This window comes from Chiloscyllium plagiosum, unplaced genomic scaffold (genome assembly GCF_037043375.1).
Source record: "Chiloscyllium plagiosum isolate Xiang-an unplaced genomic scaffold, Cpla_swu_hap1 HiC_scaffold_2, whole genome shotgun sequence".
Lineage (NCBI taxonomy): Eukaryota > Metazoa > Chordata > Chondrichthyes > Orectolobiformes > Hemiscylliidae > Chiloscyllium > Chiloscyllium plagiosum.
The window spans coordinates 144,842,577-144,866,691 of NW_028270140.1; the positions used below are offsets into that span (position 1 = coordinate 144,842,577).

Consider the following 24,115-nt stretch of genomic DNA (forward strand, 5'->3'; position numbering starts at 1 on the left):
AAAAAAAATCAATTTTTGCAATTAGACCATCATCCCTAATGTAATTAATCTCTCCTGTCTTCCACCTTATCAAACCATTTGTTCTTTCTCCCATCCTCTACACTTGCCCTGCCTCTATACTTAGCTTAAAGCTATTACATCTGTGACTTCATCAAGTTCCCATGAAAGGTCATTGGCCTGAAGGATTAACTGTCTTTTTGTATCCACAAATGCTGTATGACCTACTGAATGTTTCACCATTTTCTATTTATGTTTTGTGTTTCCAGGATATATAATATTTTGCTTTTGTATTCTACTGGCTTTGTCTGGCTTGTGCAAGGAATTCTCCTGAAATCCTGACTGACATTTATCTTCGCTCATGTGACTAAATGCATCTTGTTTGAGTATTTGTTTCACTTCTGCTTCTGAATCTTTGCTGCATGGAAATTGCTGATATGTTTCTCCTGATTATCATGAAGGCTACACTCAACAGTGTTTCATTGCCTGCAAAGCACTTTGTGATTGTCCTGAGGCTGTCCAAGTGTTTTGTGAATGCAGATTATGTATTTCTCATTCTTGAGAGTTGAATAAATACATGAGGAATAGCAGTGGCTCAAAGCACTTCCTTTCTTTGAACTTTATTGTGCAATGTTGATTTTTATTCAAATTCAAGATTGCACTGAAAAAATATATGCAAAGCACCAAAAAACAGAAGGAGGTACAAAAAGAGCAAGGATATGCAATACACGTTGCTGTCAATTATGTTTTGTAGAAAAACATTCACAAGTCAGGGTTATGTAACAATCCTTGCCTGCTTTCAAGACTTTTGAATTCAAGAACTGAGTGCAACCCAGCATGTCTTTATCTTCCCTACCTTTGTCTCTTCCCATACCCTACCTCAATTTCATTGGACATAATTGAGGATTTTATTCCTTGAAAATTATAAACTATGTGATTGAAATCTTTTAAGATATAAGGGGGATCAAAAAGGGTGGAAATCATATTTCTGCAAGCTAAAAAGAAGGGAAATTAGACAATTATGTTCACAAACAGTGGGCAGAAGTTTGGAACAGTCATGCACAAATGGCAGTTGGTACTTGCTCTGTTAATTACTTGCTCTGTTAGGTTGACAAAAATCAACTGTCACATTTGAAAGACAATGGAGTCAAACTGGGTATTATACATGACAGATCAATCATGATATCATTAAATGCTAGAACAAGCTTGGGCTAAATGGCTGTACTCCTGTTCCTATATTCCTAACCTGAGGATAAGCAAGGATTCTGACACTGACTGACCTTTCTCACTGGTGACTTGACTTCAAAGTAGGAAGGACAGTATATAGGATGCTAAAATCTGTATCGGTAAGTACTGTGACACATGCAAAGCAGAAAGTATTCTGCAGTGTTCCACAAGAAGTGTACATTGTTCATATAGCTCAGTGAATACAAATTCAGGGAACAAAAATGAATAAACGAGGACAATTGTTGAAAAGATACAGGGAAAATTTTCAAATACTTGAGGGGGATAATGAATTGCAGTGTGTGAAGAGAAGCAAGAAAAACAGAATGGTAATTCTTTATCTTCCCGGCCTGATATTTCCATTTCTAGCTCATTGTTGAAGAATTTGGTCATACAGTTCCACATCATGCTCCAAAACCAGTTATCCCCAGTGCAGCAGGTAAGAAACTTTTTTACTTTTAACTCATTGTCATAGGCTATCTGTTTAAAAACAAGTTTTATTTTAAAACATTTGTGAACTTTAAACTATTCTAATCTGTGCTAAAGGATAATAAGATCTCCCATGTTCCAGTGATCACTGTCGCTGTAGGAATCAGTTAATTAAGAAACGTCCTGCAATTAGCCTCCAGGTCAGGCCTCCCAGCCAATGTTTGGTCTATTCATTGCCTCTTACCACAAACTGTTCCAAAAGTCCCTAGTAATCTTCAGCTCCAAACCAAAACTGATAAAAGAAAAAAAATGATGAAAAAAAATCAGCGAGGGTTCTAATACTGGGAATTCCTTTGCATTTCCGTTTCAAATGTGACCCCTTATTCTGTAACTGTGTCTTCTAGTTTGAAATTGGAGCAGCCTTTGGATCATAAAAATCTGTTCGCAGCACCAATAAGATCACATTTATTACCGTTTCACATGCCCTGACAAGGTACTGGGGCTTCTCTTCGAACTGCTGAATGTCTTGTGCTGACACTAACAATATTGGTGTTGGGTACATTTCAGCACATTGAGTGGCTGTTGCGTGTCCAAGTCAGCATGGTCCGTAATTTTCTACTCTCTCTTCTGTGGTGTGAGGCAAGAAAAAGCTAATGAAGTGAGCTTGCAGCCATGCATGCATTCGGTCACACTATAACCAGGGTATGCAGCTGATGTAAAGGGTGAACGTCAAATCCAGCCATCAGGTTGCTGACCAGCAATCTTTTTTCCTGGAATATGACAAAATATCAGGTAAACAATCTTAAATTTCATAACTGATTCCTTCGTAGTAGTAGTAGTAGTAGTAGTAGTACTTTGCTGACAATGTTCTGCAGGGCAACAAGTCCAATTAATTTGCTCTGACAGTGCTCTGGTTAAGCTGAACCCATTTGTACCTTCATGAAGACAACTAGCAATGGGAAATAATGGTGACTTTGCCTCCCACACCTACACCTACAATTTAGGAACTGCACGTAGACCCAGGAATGAAACCAACACTCTCCGATGTGCTGACAATCACCAGAGAAATTCAATTGAGGATTGCTTGCAGAAGATTCAGAGCATCAGGTTGACCAGAAATCATTCATCAAATTTTCCTTACCTTGGCAGTAAAAAGACCAGGTCCAGTCTCTGGATCTGCAGGACCTGCACAGAAAATCACCAAACCAGCCGCCAAATACAGAGTGCCATTGACTGTAAAATCTGCAGAGGCAGCTAAAAAGATTTCTGATAAGAAACCACTGAAATATAAACAGGTGAGATGCAATAATGTCATGTTAACAGATGTGGATCTATTCTGGAGCCAAGTAAATCTTTCTCATTCCTGTTCAAGTGTTGTAGCTTGATATTTCTGTCAGCTGTTGCATTTTATTTTCACCCCTGTTTATGATGAGCTTTATTGGTTTGGAAACTTTTAGTGCACTTTGTGTTACTGATGACTTGAGTTCTATGTACAACATTTTGAAAGTATTGCTTTGGTTTATAATGGACAGGCTTTTTAAAATTGTAATTTTGAACTGGATGGTTGAGCCAACTTTGCTTTGTGGAGTTAAGCATGTCACCAGACTTTCAACATGTCTGTTGATGTAATGTTGTGTTTGTTTTCCTGCCCCTTTTTTCCAGCAGTATTTCTTCTGTGAAAGCTTTGACCCTTTTGTTAGCATCTTTTTGTAGTGCAGTGATCGTATGTAGCTGTGATTCAATCTTGCAGAGCAGATGGATTCTGAACTCTATGCAATATATTTTTAAAGAAATGTGTTCTAACATATAATACTATAAATAACACACAGACATTCCAATATCTCAGCAGTGATAGTTCAAAAATATAAAACCATTTCTCTCATGAATTATAAATGCATGAAAAATCAAAATGGAATTTACCGTTCACATTTAAATTTATAAAGATGCTTGAGTTTAACTCTTCTCGGAGAAAGTGAGGACTGCAGATGCTGGAGATCAGAGCTGAAAATGTGTTGCTGGAAAAGCACAGCAGGTCAGGCAGCATCCAAGGAGCAGGAGAATTCCTGAAGGGCTCATGCCCGAAATGTCGATTCTCTTGCTCCTTGGATGCTGCCTGACCTGCTGCGCTTTTCCAGCAACACATTTTCAGCTCTTTAACTCCTCTTGCTTGTATTCGTGTTTGTGAAAATGGCCAGAGCAGCTTTAATCCAGTGATTGCAGCAAATGTAAAATATCACTCAAACTCAATCAACAAAATATGCCAACTGCACCAGAGAATATGCAATATCACATAGAATGCTACTGTCTCTTTAAAGGGACAGTAAAAGTGAAAAAGTTGCAACTTGTACTGGAAAGTTCTGATGATTTTGGAAAATTACTTTCATCTAGTTCGGTTTCAGTACTGAGCTGTATCAATTTGGAATTAGCAGGAGGATCGAGAGATATGTTTTAGAATGTGGAATGGTTCACCAGAGGAACAATGGCCAATACATCTTTTAAGGATGGAGGAATATTTAAATCAAATGACGATACAATGTTGTGGAAAGAAAATAAGAAAGTTGAATGAGATTTGGATTGGTCTTGTAAAGAGGCAGTACTGTCATGAAATGATGGACAGTGTTTACTTTCAGCAATGTTAACTAAAATACTCTGATGTAATGTAGTAAATTCACATTTTAAAAACATGTCAGCTAACATCCCATCTCATTGGTCTCAATGTGTTAGAAACCGTAATATTAAACGTTGCATGATCTAGGAGAATTCTAATGCGCGAATTTGCAAAGAAATTGGTAAAATGTGTCTCAACAACCAAATATGTGCCTTTTGTTTCGGTTCCTGTGACATAGTTAAGTTTTTCTTTTCAGACAAATCTGTGCTGATCTTTATTTTTAGTATCCACCTGTTTTGGAGAGGTAGCTTTGCTTAACAAATATTAAGGCAGCTGGTGTAACTCTACAGAATGCATTATAGCATTAAAAAACTGCTCCAACTCATTATTTGATAAGCTTCCCATTGATGAATTTATTCTCTTCAGTTGCATCAGTATTTTGCCCTATCCATATTTATGGATGTTTTGCAACAAGTGAATAAGCATCCGTCTGCTTGCTATCCACATATCCATGTTATTATAAGGCTATTGTTTATTGCTGTCAAACTTATGTTAGAATAAGCTTGTACCTTTGCTTATGAATTTTATAAAGCAGAAATTATATAAAAGAACAGCTCCCTCGCACATGGGAGTGGTGGTGGAGAAGATACATCTGCATAATTTTCTAGCTGTGCATGAGTGCCAGTGAAGGGGGATGAGGACTGCAGATAGTAAGTCCTGCCATCCTTTGTTAATGGCTAGTCATCGAGTTAATCATCCAAGAATACAAAAAGAAGGACTTCTGCAAAAACAACTACTGCAAACATTACAGAAATGGTTAATGCACAAGTTGTAATGTGCAATATTTGCATAACCGTTTTATCCAAAAGTCATTCCTTGACATGAGATGATAATTGAAAAGATTTTCTAAAAATGTCTTTTGTAAGTTTGGATTGGATTAGTTCTGCTTTGACTTTTTATTCTGTGACAGACATTTTCAAAATGCCCAGTTTTGATTTGTGGATGAGGGATTTATTCAGTAAACAAGTTGAGAGATGAAACTAAGTCAGTGAAGAATCATTAAATAGGAGAATTTTTTTTTGTGAGAGTACTTGTCTTTCAACTTCGGTGGGCGGCACGGTGGCACAGTGGTTAGCACTGCTGCCTCACAGCTGCCTCACAGGTTCAATTCCCGCCTCAGGCGACTGACTGTGTGGAGTTTGCACGTTCTCCCCGTGTCTGCGTGGGTTTCCTCCGGGTGCTCCGGTTTCCTCCCACAGTCCAAAAGATGTGCAGGGTCAGGTGAATTGGCCATGCTAAATTGCCCGTAGTGTTAGGTAAGGGGTAAATGTAGGGGTATGGGTGGGTTTCGCTTCGGCGGGTCGGTGTGGACTTGTTGGGCCGAAGGGCCTGTTTCCACACTGTAATCTAATCTAATCTAATCTTGTCTTTCAACTTCAGTAACCCGGCTGACCGGTGGGATGTCTTTTGGAAGCAGACATTAAAAAGAAAGATAGATAAAGGTCAAAATAAATATTTATTTCTGAAACGTTATCTCTTTCTTTAAAAGAAAATTTAAAACTGACTTTTATTTTGTATATAGTACTGTATAGTGCAGTCCAGGCCCTTCGGCACTCGATGTTGTGCCGACCTTTTCTCCTACTTTATGATCAGACTAACCTACATACCCTTTATTTATCCTATCTTCCATGTGCCTATCCAAGAGTCATATAAATGTCCCTAAATGTCTGGATGTAGTACCACTGTCGGCAGTGCATTCCATGCAACCAAAAGAACCTACCTCTGACATTTCTCTTAAACTTTTCTCCAATCACCTTTAAAATTATGTCCCCTTGTGATAGATATTTTCTCCATGGGGGGGAAAAGTCTGCCTATCCACTCTATCTGTGCCTCTTAACATCTTGGACATGTCTGTCAAATCACCTCTCATCCTTCTTTGCTCCAGTTAGAAAAGCCTGAGCTCCCTCAACCTTAAGACATGACCTTCAGTCCAAGCATCATCCTGGTAAATCTCCTCTGCACTTGTCTAAAGCTTCCACATCCTTCCTATAATGAGGCGATCAGAATGGAACACAATATTCCAAGTGTGGTCTAAACAAGTATCCAGTGCTGCAGCATAACCTCGTGGCTCTTAAACTCAGTCCCCCTACTAAAGAAAGCCAACACACCATAGGCCTTCTTAACAACTGTGTCAACTTGGGTGGCAACTTTGACGTGTCCTCTCTCCTCACTGCCAAGAATCCTGCTTTTAATCCTGTATTCTGCATTCAAAATGTGACCTTCCAAAGTGAATGACTTCACATTTTTCCAGGTTGAACTCCATCTGCTACTTATCAGCTCAGGTCTGCATCCTGTCCATGTCCTGTTGCAAACTACAACCGCCTCAACACTAGAGGGGAGGCCATTTTGGATTCGGTGCTTGCCAGGTGTCATGCCAGGTGTCAGATCTCAGTGGGAGAGGATTTTGGTGATAGTGGTCAACTCCACCAATCTTTGTGTCAACTCATCTCCACAACTCCACCAATCTTTGTGTCATTGGCAAACTTCCTAACCCACCCTTCCACTTCCTCATCCAAGTCATTTATAAAACTCAGAGCAGAGGTCCCAGAACTGATCCCTGCAGAACACCATTGGTCACCAAGCTCCAGGCTGCATACTTTACTTGCCATCGACTACCACCCTCTGTCTTCTATGGGCCAGCCAATTCTGTATCCAGACAGCTAGATTTCCATGTATCCTCTGCCACCTTACTTTCTGAATGAGCTTACCATGGGGAACCTTATCAAACGCCTTGCGAAAAATCCATGTCCACCGCATCCACTTCTCTACCTTCATCAATGTGTTTTGTCACCTCCTCACAGAATTCAGTAAGGTTTGTGAGGCATGACCTGCCCCCCTCAAAGCCATGTTGACTATCTCTAATCAAACTCCAAGTAATCCTAAATCCTGTTTCTCAGAATCCTTTCCAATACTTTTCCCACCACTGATGTAAGATGGACTGACTGGTCTGTAATTCCCAGGATTATCCCTATTCCCTTAAGGGAATAACATTTGCCACCCTCCAACCATTTGGCTCTACTCCAGTGGACAGTGAGGACGCAAAGATCATCACCAAAGGCATAGCAATCTCTTCCCTTGCTTCCTGTAGGAACCTAGGGTATATCCCATTTGGCCCAAGGGATTTATCTATCCTTATGTTTTTCAAAATTTTCAGCACATCCTCCTTCCTAATATTAATCTGTTCTCTCATATCAGTCCATTTCATCAGGCTGTCCTCAGAAACATCAAGGTCCCTCTCAGTAGTGAATAGTGAAACAAAGTGTTCATTAAGGGCCTCCCCTACTTCCTCCGATTCTCGGTGCAAATTACCTCTTATCCCTGATTGGCCCTACCCTCACACTGGCCATCCTCTTGTTCCTCACAAGTGTAGAACATCTTAGAGCTTTCCTTAATCCGACCCTCTAAAGCTTTTTCATGCCCCCTTCTAGCTCTCCTAAGTCCATTCTTCAGTTTTTTCCAGGCCACCTTGTAACTCTGTAAAGCCCTGTGTGATCCTTGTTTCCTCAATCTTAAGTAATCTTTCTTCTTGCTCTTGACTGGATGTTCCACATCCCTTGTCACTCAAGGTTCTTTCAACCTACCATTCCTTCCTTGCCTCAGTGGGACCAAGCTGCGCCGCTCTATCAGCAAGTGCTCCCTTAACAGCCTCCACATTTCTGTTGTGCAGTTCTCTGAGGACATCTGTTCCCAATTTAGGCACCCCAGTTCCTGCCTAAAGAGCACTGTAATTCCCCCTCTCCCAGTTAAATACTTGCCCATACTATCTGCTCTTACCCTTCCCCATGAGTATAGTAAAGGTCAGAGTTTTGACGACTATCACCAAAATCCTCTCCCACTGAGATCTGACACCTGGCATGATTCGTTGGCAAGCACCAAATTCAAAATGGTCTCCCCTCTAGTTGGCCTATCTACATAATGTGTCAGGGACACTTCCTAGACACACCTGACAAAAACTGCTGCATCCAAACTACTTGAACTAAGGAGGTTCCAATCAATATTAGGGAAAATAAAGTCACCCATGACAACAACCCTGTTACTTCTGCACCTTTCCAAAATGCCTCCAATCTGCTCCTCCATGTCTCTGTTGCTTTTTCCCAAGGCAGAAATGGAGGAGCATAATTTTAAGGTGATTAGAGGAAGGTTTAGGGGAGATGTCAGAGGTAGGTTCTTTACACAGAGTGTGATGGGTGCATGGAATGCACTGCCAGCAGTGGAAGTAGACTCTGATACATTTGGGACATGTAAGCAATTCTTGGATAGGCACATGGAAGATCGTAAAATGATAAGGCTATGGAACCAAGGTAGGCAAGTGGACTTAAGGCTTGAGGAGACTAATGGTATTCTCCTGTTCCTTTTTATTTGTCAGATTAATTTTATTGAATTAAAATTAACTCTATTAAATCAAACCTGGGACCCTGGTGCTGTGAGGCAGCAGTGCTAACCACTTTGGGGTGGCACAGTGGCTCAGTGGTTAGCACTGCTGCCTCGCAGCATCAGGGTCCCAGGTTTGATTCCAGACTCTGGTGACTGTCTGTCTGTGTGGAGTTTGCACATTTTCCCCGTGTCTGTGTGGGTTTCCTCCGGCTGCTCCGGTTTCCTCCCATAGTCCAAAGATGTGCAGGTCTGATGAATGGGCTATGCTAAATTGCCCATAGTGTTAGGTGTATTAGTCAGAGGGAGATGGGGTCTGGGTGGGTTGCTCTTCGGAGGGTCAGTGTGGACATGTTGGGCCAAAGGGCCTGTTTCCACACTAGGGAATCTAATCTAAATCTGATTTAATTCTTACAAACAATGAAAAGGCTCCAAATTTATAAAAGTGCTGGTGGTTTATGCAGTTTTGGTAATCTCTTCTTGCTTCTCCTCCACCCCTGCATCCCTTTTTCGTTTTAGCTGCTGTTATGGACAGTAGTGTGCTGCTAGCCATTTTCGTTTGCAATTGAGCCATCTAATTTGCAGTTTCACTTTTTATCTAGGCTTCACCCACTCCAGTGAAGAAAATGAATCCGGTGGCAGAAAGGAGGAAAATGTTTGAGGTATATGCAGTCAGTTGAGAGTTTCCATGGAAGACTGGGGGAGTCAAAGACTTCCTCTGGTAATGCAATCTGTCTAGTATTTGAAGGTCCTAAAACGTTATGGGTAAAACTGGCAAGTCCTGTTCGGGCAAGAGATTTCCTTTCTCTGCCTTTTCATCACATCATTATGATTTAGTAAAAAGCAAGAAAAAAACTCCCTTGCATCCCTCTCTCCTTAAATCCAGTGTCATCTTTAATATTTAAGGAATATTGATCTAAATGAAAGATACACGTTATATCTTTCAAAGAGAGAGAGAGACGCTCCATCTTCGCTTCATGCTATGAAACCAAGCGGAAACCTTCAAACCTTTCCTCCTTTATTTCTTCCTGATGTGTCCCTTTTCTCTCTTTCCAGCTTTAGGGCCTTTCTGTCACAGGAAGCAATTCTTTCAACCTGTCCCTCTGATTCTGTACATAACCTGTTTTCACTGCATTCCATATCAAGCTGATAGTCCTCTTCTACATTTCATTTTAGGAAGCATCCAAAAAGAGAAAGCAGGAACTCCTTGAAAGAGAAAGAAAGCAAAGGGAACAGGTAGGTCCTCTAGCAAGGTTTAAGAATTGGACATATTGAGTATGGCTAAGGTTCCCACTTGTAGACAAGCAGGAGGCTAGAAGAACACAGCAAGCCTGTCAGCATCAGTAAGTAGAGACGTCAATGTTTCAGGTATATGAAGAAGGGTTACACCCAAAATGTTGACTTCTCCACCTCTGGCTTGTTGTGTTCCCACAGCCTCCTGCTTCTCTACCTTGGATTCCAGCATCTGCAATTTTTTTTTTGCTTTTAATTAAGGTTACTACTTGTGCCTAGATTTGCATGCGTGTCTATGGTCCATCAGGGATCCTATACAAGACACAAAAGATTGCTGGATTTTTTTTTTACTTATAATGTGAGTAAAATGAGGTACAGTTTCGTTTTTAAAAAGTGGACGAAACTTTGAGTTTTCTACTCTTCCCCCCTAACTACCCCACAGTTCTTCAAATCAGAAAGGTAACAGGACACTTATTTTGTGACTGTTCTTGATTATCTGTGAGTGGATAAGTCATAGCTCAAGCATGATTTTTTTTCTGAATTGCCTCAACACTTTCTTTTGCTCCTCCTTTTGTAAGTGCTGTCGAAGTTGGGAGTTGACTTTGTGAAAAATATTGGGCTTGAATCCCACCTTGATAGAGTGAGTTAGATTTTCCTGAGTGGGTCACAATCCTGATGTCCACCACTGTTGTGGATTGGATTGCCATTTATGATCATCTTGAAGGTGGCTGATTTAAGAAGCAACCTCCTGACAGTTCCAGCTGTTTAAGAAGGACCAAAGCCTTGGGACGCCCAATCTGAAGAAAAAGTTGAATCTTTGACCAGGGAAAATGAGCACTGCTGAGGCAGGCAGGAGACCAAGAACATCCCTTTAAAATAGAGCTGCTTTCTGCAGAAAGGAGGAGAATTTGATCTCTTGAATGGCACGGCTGTCAGGCCATCATTGTGGAAGGGGTCTCCTCCACAGCTTGCAGCTGCTGAGATGGAAACATGCCGCATAACCAGATCAAAGGTGTGTATATATAAAATGCATCAAGCTTTATCCCACCTCCACAGGACGTGGAAACATCAGATAATATGTTGATGTAGCAAATATACTGTGTGTTTGTTGCTTGGTTTTCACAATGAGTATGAGATCATGCTCCAACCATGCACTGGTAGGAAAATTAGTTTTAGCCACCCCTGAAAACTGTACAGGTTGTTCTTCTACAACGTGATGGTTGTGTTCTTGTGCAACCCCCTGTTACAGGAAAATCGTGCTTTAGAAACCGTGCTTAAAGTGCTGGCAATGTAATTGTATTTCAGTCAACACCCATTTTAAAAGTTCGCACATCTGAAACCGTATCCCCAATTCATCAAACACCTTCCGGCGAATTTGAGTTAATAAAACGCACGTTATAACAGAATGACCTGTAGTTCCAAAATGTTCAAGGGCAGAATCGACCTTCAAAACTGTAGGAGCATCAATTTTCTTCTGTTTTACTTATTGTAATTATTACTGTATGTTAGGTAACAGTCACTATTTGCTAATGTAGTTTGAACATTCATGTTTGCACTTTACTTTTTCTAGACCAGTTTTCAACGAATTACTACTTGGTCTTTGAGTTTTTAACATAATGCATAAATCATTTTTATTTGAGAAGAATGAATACATAGTGACGTGGACAACGTTTTGTTCCCTTTATCATGTCACTAAGTTTAAAACTTTTGGGGAATTTTCTTCATGGTTTTGAATGTTGGAGAAAGTCTGCATAAAGCTTCAACTCAGTCAGTCAACAGATTGTTCCAGAAGATACCAGGATTCCCAGCAAATTGACACATTTTCTGAGAAGCTGCTTATTTAAGTGGAGAAAAACTATAGAAAGCTGCAGCACAGGGGAATTGAGGAATCCTTTTGCATGAACCACAAAAAGCTAACCTACTACATATTTAGCAGGAAATATGGAAGGTGACTGTAACATTGACCTTTACTTCAAAGGGAATAGGGTATATAGAAGTTTTTGCTAAAACTAGGAGAAAGTGAGGACTGCAGATGCCGGAGATCAGAGCTGAAAATGTGTTACTGGAAAAGCGCAGCAGGTCAGGCAGCATCCAAGGAGCAGGAGAATCGACGTTTCGGGCATGAGCCCTTCTTCAGGAAGCTAAAACTAGACAGTTTGCTAAAACGAGACGAGGCAGTAGTCACACCATATCTGGAAAATTGTGAACAGCTTGGGGCCCCCTCTCTAAACAAAGACATACTGATACTGGAGGCAATTCAGAGAAAGTTTATTAGGTTGATTTGAAGGTATGGAGGGATTTTCTTGCAAGAGGAAATTGGTTAGATTGGGCTTGTACTCTTTGGCGTTCAGAAGAATGAGAGGAGATCTTATTAAAACGTAGAGGATTGTTAAGAAATTTGAAAGGGTAGATGTGGAGAGATTGTTTTCATAAATCGGTAAGTTAGCTCACTGAGCTTGAAGGTTTGTTTTCAGACGTTTTGTCACCATACTAGGTAACATCGTCAGTGAGAGTCTCTGGTGAAGTGCAGGTGCTGCGTCCCGCTAGAAGACACAATGCAACCAAAACCTACAGCCACATTACCTTTACATCCAAGACCTATCAGAAATGACTTCCAGACTACTCAGACCCCTTTGGCATCTTGGTAGCCCACAAACCTACAACTCACTTAAACAGCGACTAATAAACCTAAATGATCTAATAGATACCACCAACAAAACTAATGTCATTTACAAGATACCATGCAAGAACTGTAAATAAACACTACATTGAACAAACAAGCAGGAAACCTGCCACCAGGATACATGAACACCAACTGGCCACCAAAAAACACGACCCACTCTCACTGGTTTCCATACATGCAGACAAAGAAGGACACCACTTTGACTGGGACAACACACACATCCGAGGACAGGTGAAACAAAAACACGCACGAGAATTCTTAGAGGCATGGCATTCTAAACAGAACTTCATCAATAAACACATCGATTTAGATCCTATCTGCCTTCCCTTGAAAAAAAGAACTGGAAATGACATCACCCACCTTAAGAAACCAAGACCTATAAATAGAGAGGCGGGACATGCCACCAGCACTTCACCAGAGACTCTCACTGATGATGTTACCTAGTCATGGTGATGAAACATCTGAAAACAGACCTTCAAGCTCAGCGAACTGACTTACATACTTATCAACCTGGGCTACAAATCTTTTCAAAAATCGGTAGATTGATTTCATCTTGTAGAAGAGTTGAGAGCCAGAGGACATTAACCTGAGTATTGGGTTATCCATTTAATACAGAACATTTATTTCTCTTGGAAGATTGTCAGTCTGTGGAAATCCTTACTGCATGGGGCTGTCACGGCTGGATGATTAAGTAAATTGAAAGCTGAGATGGGCAGACTTTTAATCAGGAAGGGAATCAAGACCTATGAGGATAAGGCAGGAAAGTCAAGTTGAGGATTAGCGGATCAGCCATGATCTTAGTGAACAGCGGAGCAGATTTGTTAGGCCAAATGGGCTACTGCTGCTTCCCCATTTTAAAGTCTAATTTGTAGATGAAAATCAATTAATTATTAATGATGTAAATTGTACCTTTAATTCTTTTCAGATAAATTTGCTGAAAGCTGAGCAGATGAGACGGATGGAAAAAGAACGGGTACGTTCACGTACACAATGTTTCTATGTTTGTGAGATGCAGCTTAAAAGTGAAATGAATTTTGAAAACTTTGCTTTTATTGCTTTAGTATGGTACTCTGCTATTCCAAATGTCCAGGGATCTGAAAGAGCTATCCACGTAACCCAATCCCCAGCCCTTACACCCACATCATTTGATATTTCCTTTTGTAAAATAATTTTTCCACACTCCTTTTGAACATAGTTATGATTTTTTTTTCCATCAGTTGCTAGTCTAGCATTTCACGGCTGAGAAACCTGCCTTTTTCTTTTGAGAAAAATGATAAAATTGTCCTTCCAGCAAACTTGAATTTAAGTTGTCCAGTTATCAATCATTATCCAAGAATCTTTCTCTTTCAATCTGGTCTCTCCATTGTGACACTTTTTTTAGTTTTGCACCTCTCACTGGCTGGGTGAGCCATATAGATTGTAATCAACTTTGCAATCTGCCAGTCAAATAAATGTTTGTATAGGCAACACAGATCAACATTCAACTCAACCAACTTTACAGCCATATATCTATGGGGAGGTGGGAGGTTATAAGTTTAAGATTTCCACCAGCAAAGGTGCTAAGTAGCTTGAGAGAATCTTATTGACACAGAGGAAAGAGCTCTTATGGAGTCAGAGTCGTACAGCATTGAAGCAGACCTTCGGTCCAACCAGTCCATGCCTAACGTAATTCCAAGCTAAACTAGTCCCACCTGCCTGCTCCTGGCCCAAATCCCTCCAAACCTTTATGGTATGACAGAATCACTACCACTGGACCAGGAGGTCTGGTTTCTTTCCCACCTGCACTGGAAGTGTGTAATAATGTTGTCTTTTAGTATGGAGAGAGCCATAAAGTTTTTAGACCATGGAAAGAGGTACTTTGGCCCATCATTGCACAATCATCAATCATTCATCTCATTTTCCAGCACTTGGCCTGATGGGTCAGATGGGGGAGGGGGAGAAAAATATATTTTTAATTTCACTAATCTCTTCCAGTTTATGAACAAAACCAATTTATCTTTCTGACATCTTATTATTGGTTGTCTTATAACAGTGGTGTTGTACTTCTGTTTCCACTCTGCAGTTGCATGAGTTGCACTGATGTTCCACTGGTTGTCCTGTGTCCTCAGCAGAATTGTACTTAACAATTTTTTTCAAATATAGGTTGAAAGAATCAATCGAGCCAGAGAACAAGGATGGAGACATGTGCTGGGTGTAGGTGGTTCTTTGGGAAGTGGTGAACATAAGGTAATTTTGCAAACATTTCAGTTTGTTTAGCTGTATTCATCACTGCTTATTATTTCAGGCTGCTTTTTGTACTGTATATTTTTATTAGTTGAAACATTATAGTTATATTTATTCTCGGATGGGTTCATTTTTGATTTTTGCTTAAGTTGATGTTTGCAATTAAGGAGCTTGACAGGGGATATGCAAACAGGATATTTCCCTTCATGTGAGAGTGTTGGACCAGACGGCATAGTTTTAGACTGAAGAGGTGCCAATATAAGATTTGTTAAGGAGGAAGTTGAGAGTCATTGGAACTCACCACAGAAGTGTATGGGCAGAGTCCTTATGTATATTTAAGGCTGAGCTAGATAAATTCTTGATCAGTAAGGGACTTGGGGAGCTACATGTAAAACTCTCAAAAGTGAATGAGAAATGTCAGCTCAGTCATGATTCTCTTGAAAGGCGGAGCAGGTTTGATGGGGCTGAACAACCTCCTCATGTTCCTGTTTCTTATGGTCTTCATTTTACCTATTGCAAATGTGACAGCTTGTCTTACCATACTGTTAAAGTCAAGACAGCCATGAAATAAAAATTAATTATTTCCCATTTTCCACTTTGAAATTGGTAGTTTGGTTGCACATGTATTTCGTTCTTAGTTGATTTGCAGGTCAGTGGTACCTTTTTACTATGTAAAGTGCTTCTAGTGGTTCACTTTAAAAATCTTCCTTCATGTTTTATTCCTTTTTATGGGATGAGGATGTCGCTGGCTAAGCCAGCATAAATTTCCTTTGAGAAGCTGTTGGTGAATAGCATGCTTGAACCACTGTAGTCCTTAGGATGAAGGGGCACCCACAATACTGTGAGGAAGGAAGTTGCACGATTTTAACCTACTGATCGTGATGACCAGCGATTTAGTTCCAATGTGGAATGGCGTGTGACTTGGAGGGGAATTTACAGGTGCTGGTGGCCCTTGTCTTTCCAGGTAGTGAAAGGTGTGTGTTTGGAAGGGGTTGTTGCAGAAGCCTTGGTCTGTTTTTGCAGTGCATATCCCAGATGATGTACGGACTACTGCCATGATGTATCTGTGCAAGGGAGTGAATGTTAGAGATGGTGGATGGAGTGCCAATTGAGCAGGCTGCTTTGTCTTGGATGATGAGCTGATGTTTGAGTTGCACTCATCTGGGCAAATGAGAAGTATCCCATCACTCTTCAAATGTGTGTATGTAGATTGTGGGTAGGCTTTGGAAAGTCAGGATCAGGATTAGTGGTGCTGGAAGAGCACACCAGTTCAGGCAGCATCCGAGGAGCAATAAAATCGACGTTTCGGGCAAGAGCCCTTCATCAGGAATACAGGCAGAGAGCCTGAAGGGTGGAGAGATAAGTGAGAGGAGGGTGGGGGTGGGGAGGGGATGAAGGTGATAGGTTAGGGGGAGGGTGAAGTGGATATGTGGAAAAGAAGGTAGGACAAGTCATGGGGACAGTGCTGAGTTAGAAGTTTGGAACTAGGGTGAGGTGGGGGAAGGGGAAATGAGGAAACTGTTGAAGTCCACATTGATGCCCTGGGGTTGAAGTGTTCCGAGGCGGAATATGAGGCAGTCTTCCTCCAGGCGTCTGGTGGTGAGGGAGCGGAGGTGAAGGAGGCCCAGGACCTCCATGTCCTCGGCAGAGTGGGAGGAGGAGTTGAAATGTTGGGCCACAGGGCGGTGTGGTTGATTGGTGCGGGTGTCCCGGAGATGTTCCCTAAAGCGCTCTGCTAGGAGACGTCCAGTCTCCCCAATGTAGAAGAGACCGCATCAGGAGCAACAGATACAATAAATGATATTGGTGGATGTGCAGGTAAAACTTTGGATGTGGAAGGCTCCTTTAGGGCCTTGGATGGAGGTGAGGGAGGAGGTGTGGGTGCAGGTTTTGCAATTCCTGTGGTGGCAGGGGAAGGTGCCAGGATGGGAGGGTGGGTTGTAGGGGGGCGTGGACCTGACCAAGTAGTCAGGGAGGGAACGGTCTTTGCGGAAGGCGGAAAGGGGGGGGAGGGAAATATATCCCTGGTGGTGGGGTCTGTTTGGAGGTGGCGGAAATGTCGGCGGATGATTTGATTTATGCGAAGGATGGATATCCAATGGATATCCAATCCCTCTACACCTCTATCCGCCATGATCAGGGCCTCCAAGCCCTCCGTTTCTTCCTCTCCCGACGTCCCTAACAGTACCCTTCCACCAACACTCTCATTCGTTTGGCCGAACTGGTCCTCACCCTTAACAATTTCTCCTTTGAATCCTCCCACTTCCTCCAGACCAAAGGAGTAGCCATGGGCACCCGTATGGGCCCCAGCTATGCCTGTCTCTTTGTTGGCTACGTAGAACAGTTGATCTTCCATAATTACACCGGCACCACTCCCCACCTCTTCCTCCGCTACATTGATGACTGCATTAGTGCCACCTCGTGCTCCTGCGAGGAGGTTGAGCAATTCATCAACTTCAAAACATTCCACCCTGACCTTAAATTTACCTGGACCATCTCTGACACCTCCCTCCCCTTCCTGGAACTCTCCATCTCCATTAATGGCGACCAACTTGACACTGACATGTTTTACAAACCCACCGGCTCCCACAGCTACCTGGATTACACCTCTTCCCACCCTACCTCCTGCAAAAATGCCATCCCGTATTCCCAATTCCTCCGCCTCCGCCGTATCTGCTCCCAGGAGGACCAGTTCTACCACAGAACACACCAGATGGCCTCCTTTAGAGACCACAATTTCCCTTCCCATGTGGTTAAAGATGCCCTGCAACATATCTCATCCACATCCTGCACCTCTGCCCTCAGACCCCACCCCTCCAACCGTAACAAGGACAGAATGCCCCTAGTGCTCACCTTCCACCCTACCAACTTCGCATAAATCAAATCATCCGCCGACATTTCCGCCACTTCCAAACAGACTCCACCACCAGGGATATATTTCCCTCCCCATCCCTTTCCGCCTTCTGCAAAGACCGTTCCCTCCATGACTATCTGGTCAGGTCCACGCCCCCTTACAACCCATCCTCCCATCCAGGCACCTTCCCGTGCCACCGCAGGAATTGCAAAACCTGTGCCCACACCTCCTCCCTCACCTCCATCCAAGGCCCTAAAGGAGCCTTCCACACCCATCAAAGTTTTACCTGCACATCCACCAATATCATTTATTGTATCCGTTGCTCCCGATGCGGTCTCCTCTACATTGGGGAGACTGGGCGCCTCCTAGCAGAGCGCTTTAGGGAACATCTCCGGGACATCTGCACCAATCAACCACACCACCTCGTGGCCCAACATTTCACCTCCCCCTCCCACTCTGCCGAGGACATGGATGTCCTGGGCCTCCTTCACCGCCACTCCCTCACCACCAGATGCCTGGAGGAAGAACGCTTCATCTTCCGCCTTGGAAGACTTCAAGCCCAGGGCATCAATGTGGACTTCAACAGTTTCCTCATTTCCCCTTCCCCCACCTCACCCTAGTTCCAAACTTCCAGCTCAGCACTGTCCCCATGACTTGTCCCACCTGCCTTTTTCCTTTTCCACCTATCCACTCCACCCTCTCCTCCATGACCTATCACCTTCATCCCCTCCCCCACTCACCTATTGTATGCTACTTTCTCTCCACCCCCACCTTCCTATAGCTTATCTCTCCACGCTTCAGGCTCTCTGCCTGTATTCCTGATGAATGGCTTTTGCCCGAAACGTCGATTTTACTGCTCCTCGGATGCTGCCTGAACTGCTGTGCTCTTCCAGCACCACTAAACCAGAATTTGGTTTCCAACATCTGCAGTCATTGTTTTTACCTTTGGAAAGTCAGGAGGTCAGCTGCAAAATTCCAAGCCTCTGACCTGCTTTTTAATGTGTATACTCAATCAGCCTGTTGTTCTGTTCAGCTTAGAGTTAACCTGAAGATGTTTTGTTTGCAGGTTCCGTTCTCTGGTGGAGGAGGTGGTGGTGGAGGTGCTGGAGCTATTTTACCTGCACCAGCACTTAACAGTGTGCCACGCTATGAACATTACCATGCTATTCTTGACCAAATCCAACAGCAGCAGAAAGAAAACATTAAAGGCTTTGAGGAGAAAGCCTTTAAGTGGAAGATAGAGGCACCACCTAAAGAACCTGTTTTCAGGTACTTCTGCACCTAATTTCTTGAGGTACACTACTGGAGGAAAAGTAGGGGTTTGAAATATCCCCATTCTTGGGTGAGGAAACTGCATAAAATACTCTTTTTAGCCAAAGCTGAATAGTTTTCAGGAGAATACAAGCTAACGTTATGTGCAAAGTTTCAAATGTATGGAACAATTTTTAAAAAATAATTTCCTTTTTTCACTTGTACTGTGCCCTATTGCAACCTACGATGATTGATTGTGAACTGGTCCTCTTCCGGTCAATGTCTTAGAATATAGTGTCTCATGTTACTTGGGTAAATATGACAGCTGACTTGGTCATTGCAAAATCAAACAGTCATGAAATGCGTGATGAGTTAATCTGCTTTGACAAATATGATTGAAGAAGAAATGATGACCAGTTCAATGAATTTCTGAGAATTTCCAAGAACAGTTCCTCCTGACTGCATTAAAATGTATTGGCTGATGCATGAATACAGATTTGAACGTAGAGGCATTCCTGATGATGGCTTATACTCGAAACGTAGATTCTCCTGCTGCTCGGCTGTTGCCTGACCTGCTGTGTTTTTCCAGCACCAAACTCTTAACTCTGATACTCCAGCATCTGCAGTCCTCACCTTTCTCCAGGTTTGAATGTCGTATGATTTAAAGACTGTTACCAGTTGAATCACTTCACAAGAGAATTTAGAAGTTATGAATCAATTGCTCATAGATTAAGAGTATCATGTTCACTATTTCCCTACTTCCCAAAAAAAGGGAACTTTCCCCAGAATTTTGAGAGAACGGTCAGCAGAGATATTTAATGTTGAGTATTATAAACTTTTAGCAATACAGAGGAAGACCATTCGACCTAGCATGCATTGGAAAACCCTGTCAACTTAAGTCCCACACTTAACATTTTCCCATGACCCTAAAAATTAGTTTCTTCAAGAATTTGCTCATGTAATGCTATGGGTGGTTGGTGAATGGAGACTTAATCCAATAATAATGTATTGGACAATAGCTATATCCTTAAAAATAACATTTTTTACAAAAGCAATCCTTTTCGACGTTGCTCCATTCTATTTCATTTGAATTGTCTGTTTAAAAAAGAAATTGACAGTATCTTTGACATAAGGGACTGATACTGATGTTGTTTTAAACTGCTGAAAGACTGGCATGTCTTTGTCCTTATTTCCCAGTTATCTAATTCACTACTCTCCCTGGGTTTATGCCACCAGTTGGTGGCAACTGGGACAGGAAAAGGTGATCTACAAAAATGATTTTTGACTAGCAAGTACCTCCACATTGTAGCCTATGGTTAGAATGATCTGCTGGGCTCTACTCATGCTGTCCTAAAATTGTTTAAGGGGGAGGAGATGATATTACCAGCATACTGTTTGCAGTTGGTCAATTGTAATGCCCAGAATGTTGATAATGGGAGTTTCAGCAATGCTAATGCCACGGAGGTCAGTTACTCAGTGTCGTGTCCTTGGCCCAATCAGCTTCAGCAGCTTCATCAATGACCTTTCCTCTATCAGGTCACAAATGGGAAACATGTTTGATGATGATTGCATAATGTTTAGCAGCATATGCGTTCCTCTCCTTGTGTCCACATGAAGCAAGACCTATACAACATCCAGCCTTTGGCTGTTAACTAGCAGTAATGTTCATACCTCACAAGTAGCAGATACTGGCTATTTCCGCCTGAAGAGAATTCAACCATTTCATCTTTAAGGGGAGGCAATGGCCTAGTGGTATTATTGTTAGAATATTAATCCAGAGCCCTAGGTAATGCTCTGGGGACCTGGGTTCAAATCTTGCCTTGGCAGATGGTGGAATTTGAATTCAACAAAATCCAGAATGAAGAGTCCAGCGATGACCATGAATCTGTTGTTGATTGTTGGAAAAGCCCATCTGGTTCACTCATGCCCTTTAGGGAAGGAAACTGTTATCCTTTCTTAGTCTGGCCTGCATGTGACTCCAGACCCAGTGCAATGTGGTTGAGTCTGAAGTGCCCTCTGGGCAATTAGGGATGGACAACAAATGCTGGACGAGCCAGTGATGCACTCATCCTGTGAAAAAATAAAAAACTCCGTGGCATTAGCATTGCTGAAACTCCCATTATCAACATTCTGGGCATTACAATTGACCAACTGAACTGGACCAAGCAAGTCCAGAGGTTGGGAATTCTATGGTGAAAATCTTACCGCCTCCTGTCTCCCAACTGCGCATCCACCATGTACAAAACATAAGTGAGGAGTGCGATGGAATAGTCTCCACTTGCCTGAATGAATGTTCCAATGAAAGTGAAGGTAGTTGGGACCATGAGGTGGTAGGACAAAGGAACCTGCTCCATTGGCACCCCCTTTTTGCCACCTTCAGCCTTCACCCTTATCACCACTAATGCACAGTGACAGCAGTGTGTAGCATCCAAAAGGTGCAGTGCAACAACTCAGCAAGGCGTCACCTTCCAAAGAGCACCACCACCTCTAGGTTCTCTCCAAATTATAACATCCAGACTTAAAAGTTTATTTCCATTCTTTGAGTGTTGCTTGATCAAAATCTTGAAATCCTCTTCCCAGCAGTCATGCTTCAAAAAAGCAGTTCACTGCTACCCTCTACAGGACTATTAAGAATGACAAAAATAATTAATAGTCGGGCCTGGGTCATGTTCTAGAATAGCGGGACTTCAGGGTTTAGGTACCTAATTCTTTGAAATTTGCATCACGCGTAGATCGGGTGGTTCAGAGCACACTTGTCTTCATTGCTCAGACCATGGGTATAGGATTGGGACATAATGTTGGAGTTGTACAGGATGTTAGTGATGCTCTTCTGAAGTACTGTGTCCAGTTCTGGTCACCCTGTGATAGGAAGGATATTAATAGTTTGGAGAGGGTTCAGAAAAGATTTACCAGGATGTTTTCGGAAATGTAGGATTTGAGTTGTAAGGAGATGCTGGATAGGCTGGGTCTTCTTTGACTGAGGCAGAGAAGGCTGAGGGGTGACTTTATTGAGGTTTATAAAATCATGAGGGGCGTAAGTAAGGTGAATAGGTCTTTTCCATTGGGTGGGGGAGTTCAAAATTAGGGGGCATATTTTTAAGTTGAGAAGAAAAAGGTTTAAAAGGGACCTGAGGGGCAATTTTTTTTATATACAGAGTGGTTTGTGTGTGGAATGAACTGCCAGAGAAAGTGGGAGATGCAGTTAAAACATTTAAAAGACAGTTGGATAGGGACATGAAATAGAAACGTTTGGATGGATATGGACCAAATGCAGGCAAGTGGGAGTAGTTTGGTTTGGGAACTTGGTGGGCTTATGAAGGGTTTGTTTCCATGCTGTGTGATTCCATGAATCTCTGTGATCAGAAAACAAGCTTCTCAAGACTGGAATTCAACGTAATGTCCCTCTGTTTGATAATTATGTTTTGTCAACATTTTCTGAGCACATGCTCAGTGAAAATATTCAAAAATACCATTAAGTACTCTATTCTTTTTGCTCTGAAGCACCGCATGTTCATAATTTGCTTATGGAGCAGATGTGACCCCTTCTGATAACTAAAACACCCAGAGAGGCGTGCCTCACCTCCATAATCTGTTAAAAGAAGTGTGAAGAGTGGTATAGCATAACTCTCACCAACTACCCCCCTCCCCTACCCCAATCTGTTGTCCAGGAATGTTTTAAATGAAATCCTTTCACTCACTCACTCACTCTATAATCAACAAGTAACAAATTATTTATCTAACTCCAAAAATGAACAGATTTACAGAACCGCTAACAAAACCAAACAATTCCCCTCTAACTGCTAACTATTCCCTAATAAAATAAAATCCTGATGGTATTCTGTTTCAGTAAATACAAGTCCCACTTATATAACAAAATAATAACATTTAGTGTCTCAAAATAAGAGCTCTGATGCGCCTTCTGGAATGCTCCTTGCCCCCTCTGCTGATCGTCTTTCAGGAACAATGCTTCCTTTGAATTTTGACATCAGGAATGCCTCTCTCTGTTGAATTCTTATGTCAGGAATGTTCTCTGTGTGAATTCTGCTGTCTGGAATATTAGCTAATAAAGTACCTTTATTAATTAGATGGTACTTTCTCTGAGGGTTGGAAGTTGTTATCTCTTGGTAGATGGTAGTCGGCTCTGCCCGATTTTATACCTTTGACAACCTATTAATTTTTTTACAATTGGCTTTGTTTTAGGTTATCAAAACCATCCGATTTAAATTTACGAGGTATTTGGTAGCTAAGTGCTTGGTTTAAATTGATTGGCTAAATTTGAAAAGGCTTGCTGTCTTGGTAAAAATTCTGCTTGGCTGTTCGATACAAACTTTGGATGGTAATAATGTTTGGGTGGCACTGCGGCTCAGTGGTTTGCACTGCTGTCTCATAGCGCTAGGGACCCGGGTTCCATTCCCGCTGCTGCTGACATCTGTGCGGAGTTTGCACATTTTCCTCTTGTCTGCGTGGGTTTCCTCTGGGTGCTCCGGTTTCCTCCCAGAATCCAAAGTTGTGCAGGTCAGGTGAATTGGACATGTTCAATTGCCCATCGTGTTAGGTGCATTATTCAGGGGTAAATATAGGGTAAGCAAATGAGTGTGGGTGGGTTACTCTTTGGAGGGTTGTTGTGGACTTGTTGAGCTGAAGGACCTGTTTCCACACTGTGTAGGGAATCTAATCTAAAATGTTTCAATTCAGGTTCCCTCTGTGCCCCTGCACTTTAAGTTGCTTTCAGACATCTATTTTAACTCTAAGCACTAGGAAGGGAAAAGCCACATCTTTTACCATACAGTGCTTTCCCCCATTTTACAATTTTATACACACCAATTTATGAACATAGGAATAGGAGTAGTCCATTCTGGCCATCAAGCTTGGCTGTTATTCAATGCGATTATGGTTGACTGAACACGTCAGTAACTTTTGGGCGGCATGGTGGCACAGTGGTTAGCACTGCTGCCTCACAGCGCCAGAGACCCGGGTTCAATTCCCGCCACAGGCGACTGACTGACTGTGTGTGTGGAGTTTGCACATTCTCCCCATGTATGCGTGGGTTTCCTCCGGGTGCTCCAGTTTCCTCCCACAGTCCAAAAATGTGCAGGTCAGGTGAATTGGCCATGCTATATTGTCCGTAGTGTTAGGTAAGGGGTAAATGTAGGGGTAGGGGTATGGGTGAATTGTGCTTCGG

The 24,115-nt window shown here is 42.2% G+C and overlaps 1 protein-coding gene across 7 annotated transcripts in view; it reads left to right on the plus strand.

The window, feature by feature from the left end:
- nek1 (NIMA-related kinase 1) overlaps nt 1-24,115 on the plus strand; it is a 167,102-nt gene that overhangs the window by 42,654 nt on the left and 100,333 nt on the right. For 6 of the 7 annotated variants that reach the window (XM_043703514.2, XM_043703532.2, XM_087974056.1 and 3 more), the window contains exons 10-16: nt 1,591-1,660; nt 2,800-2,945; nt 9,292-9,351; nt 9,866-9,925; nt 13,531-13,578; nt 14,748-14,831; nt 18,749-18,951. In XM_043703514.2, the coding sequence (XP_043559449.2) occupies nt 1,591-1,660; nt 2,800-2,945; nt 9,292-9,351; nt 9,866-9,925; nt 13,531-13,578; nt 14,748-14,831; nt 18,749-18,951 (671 nt within the window). The remainder of the gene's footprint in view (nt 1-1,590; nt 1,661-2,799; nt 2,946-9,291; nt 9,352-9,865; nt 9,926-13,530; nt 13,579-14,747; nt 14,832-18,748; nt 18,952-24,115) is intronic. The other variant, XM_087974067.1, reaches the window with a different exon arrangement.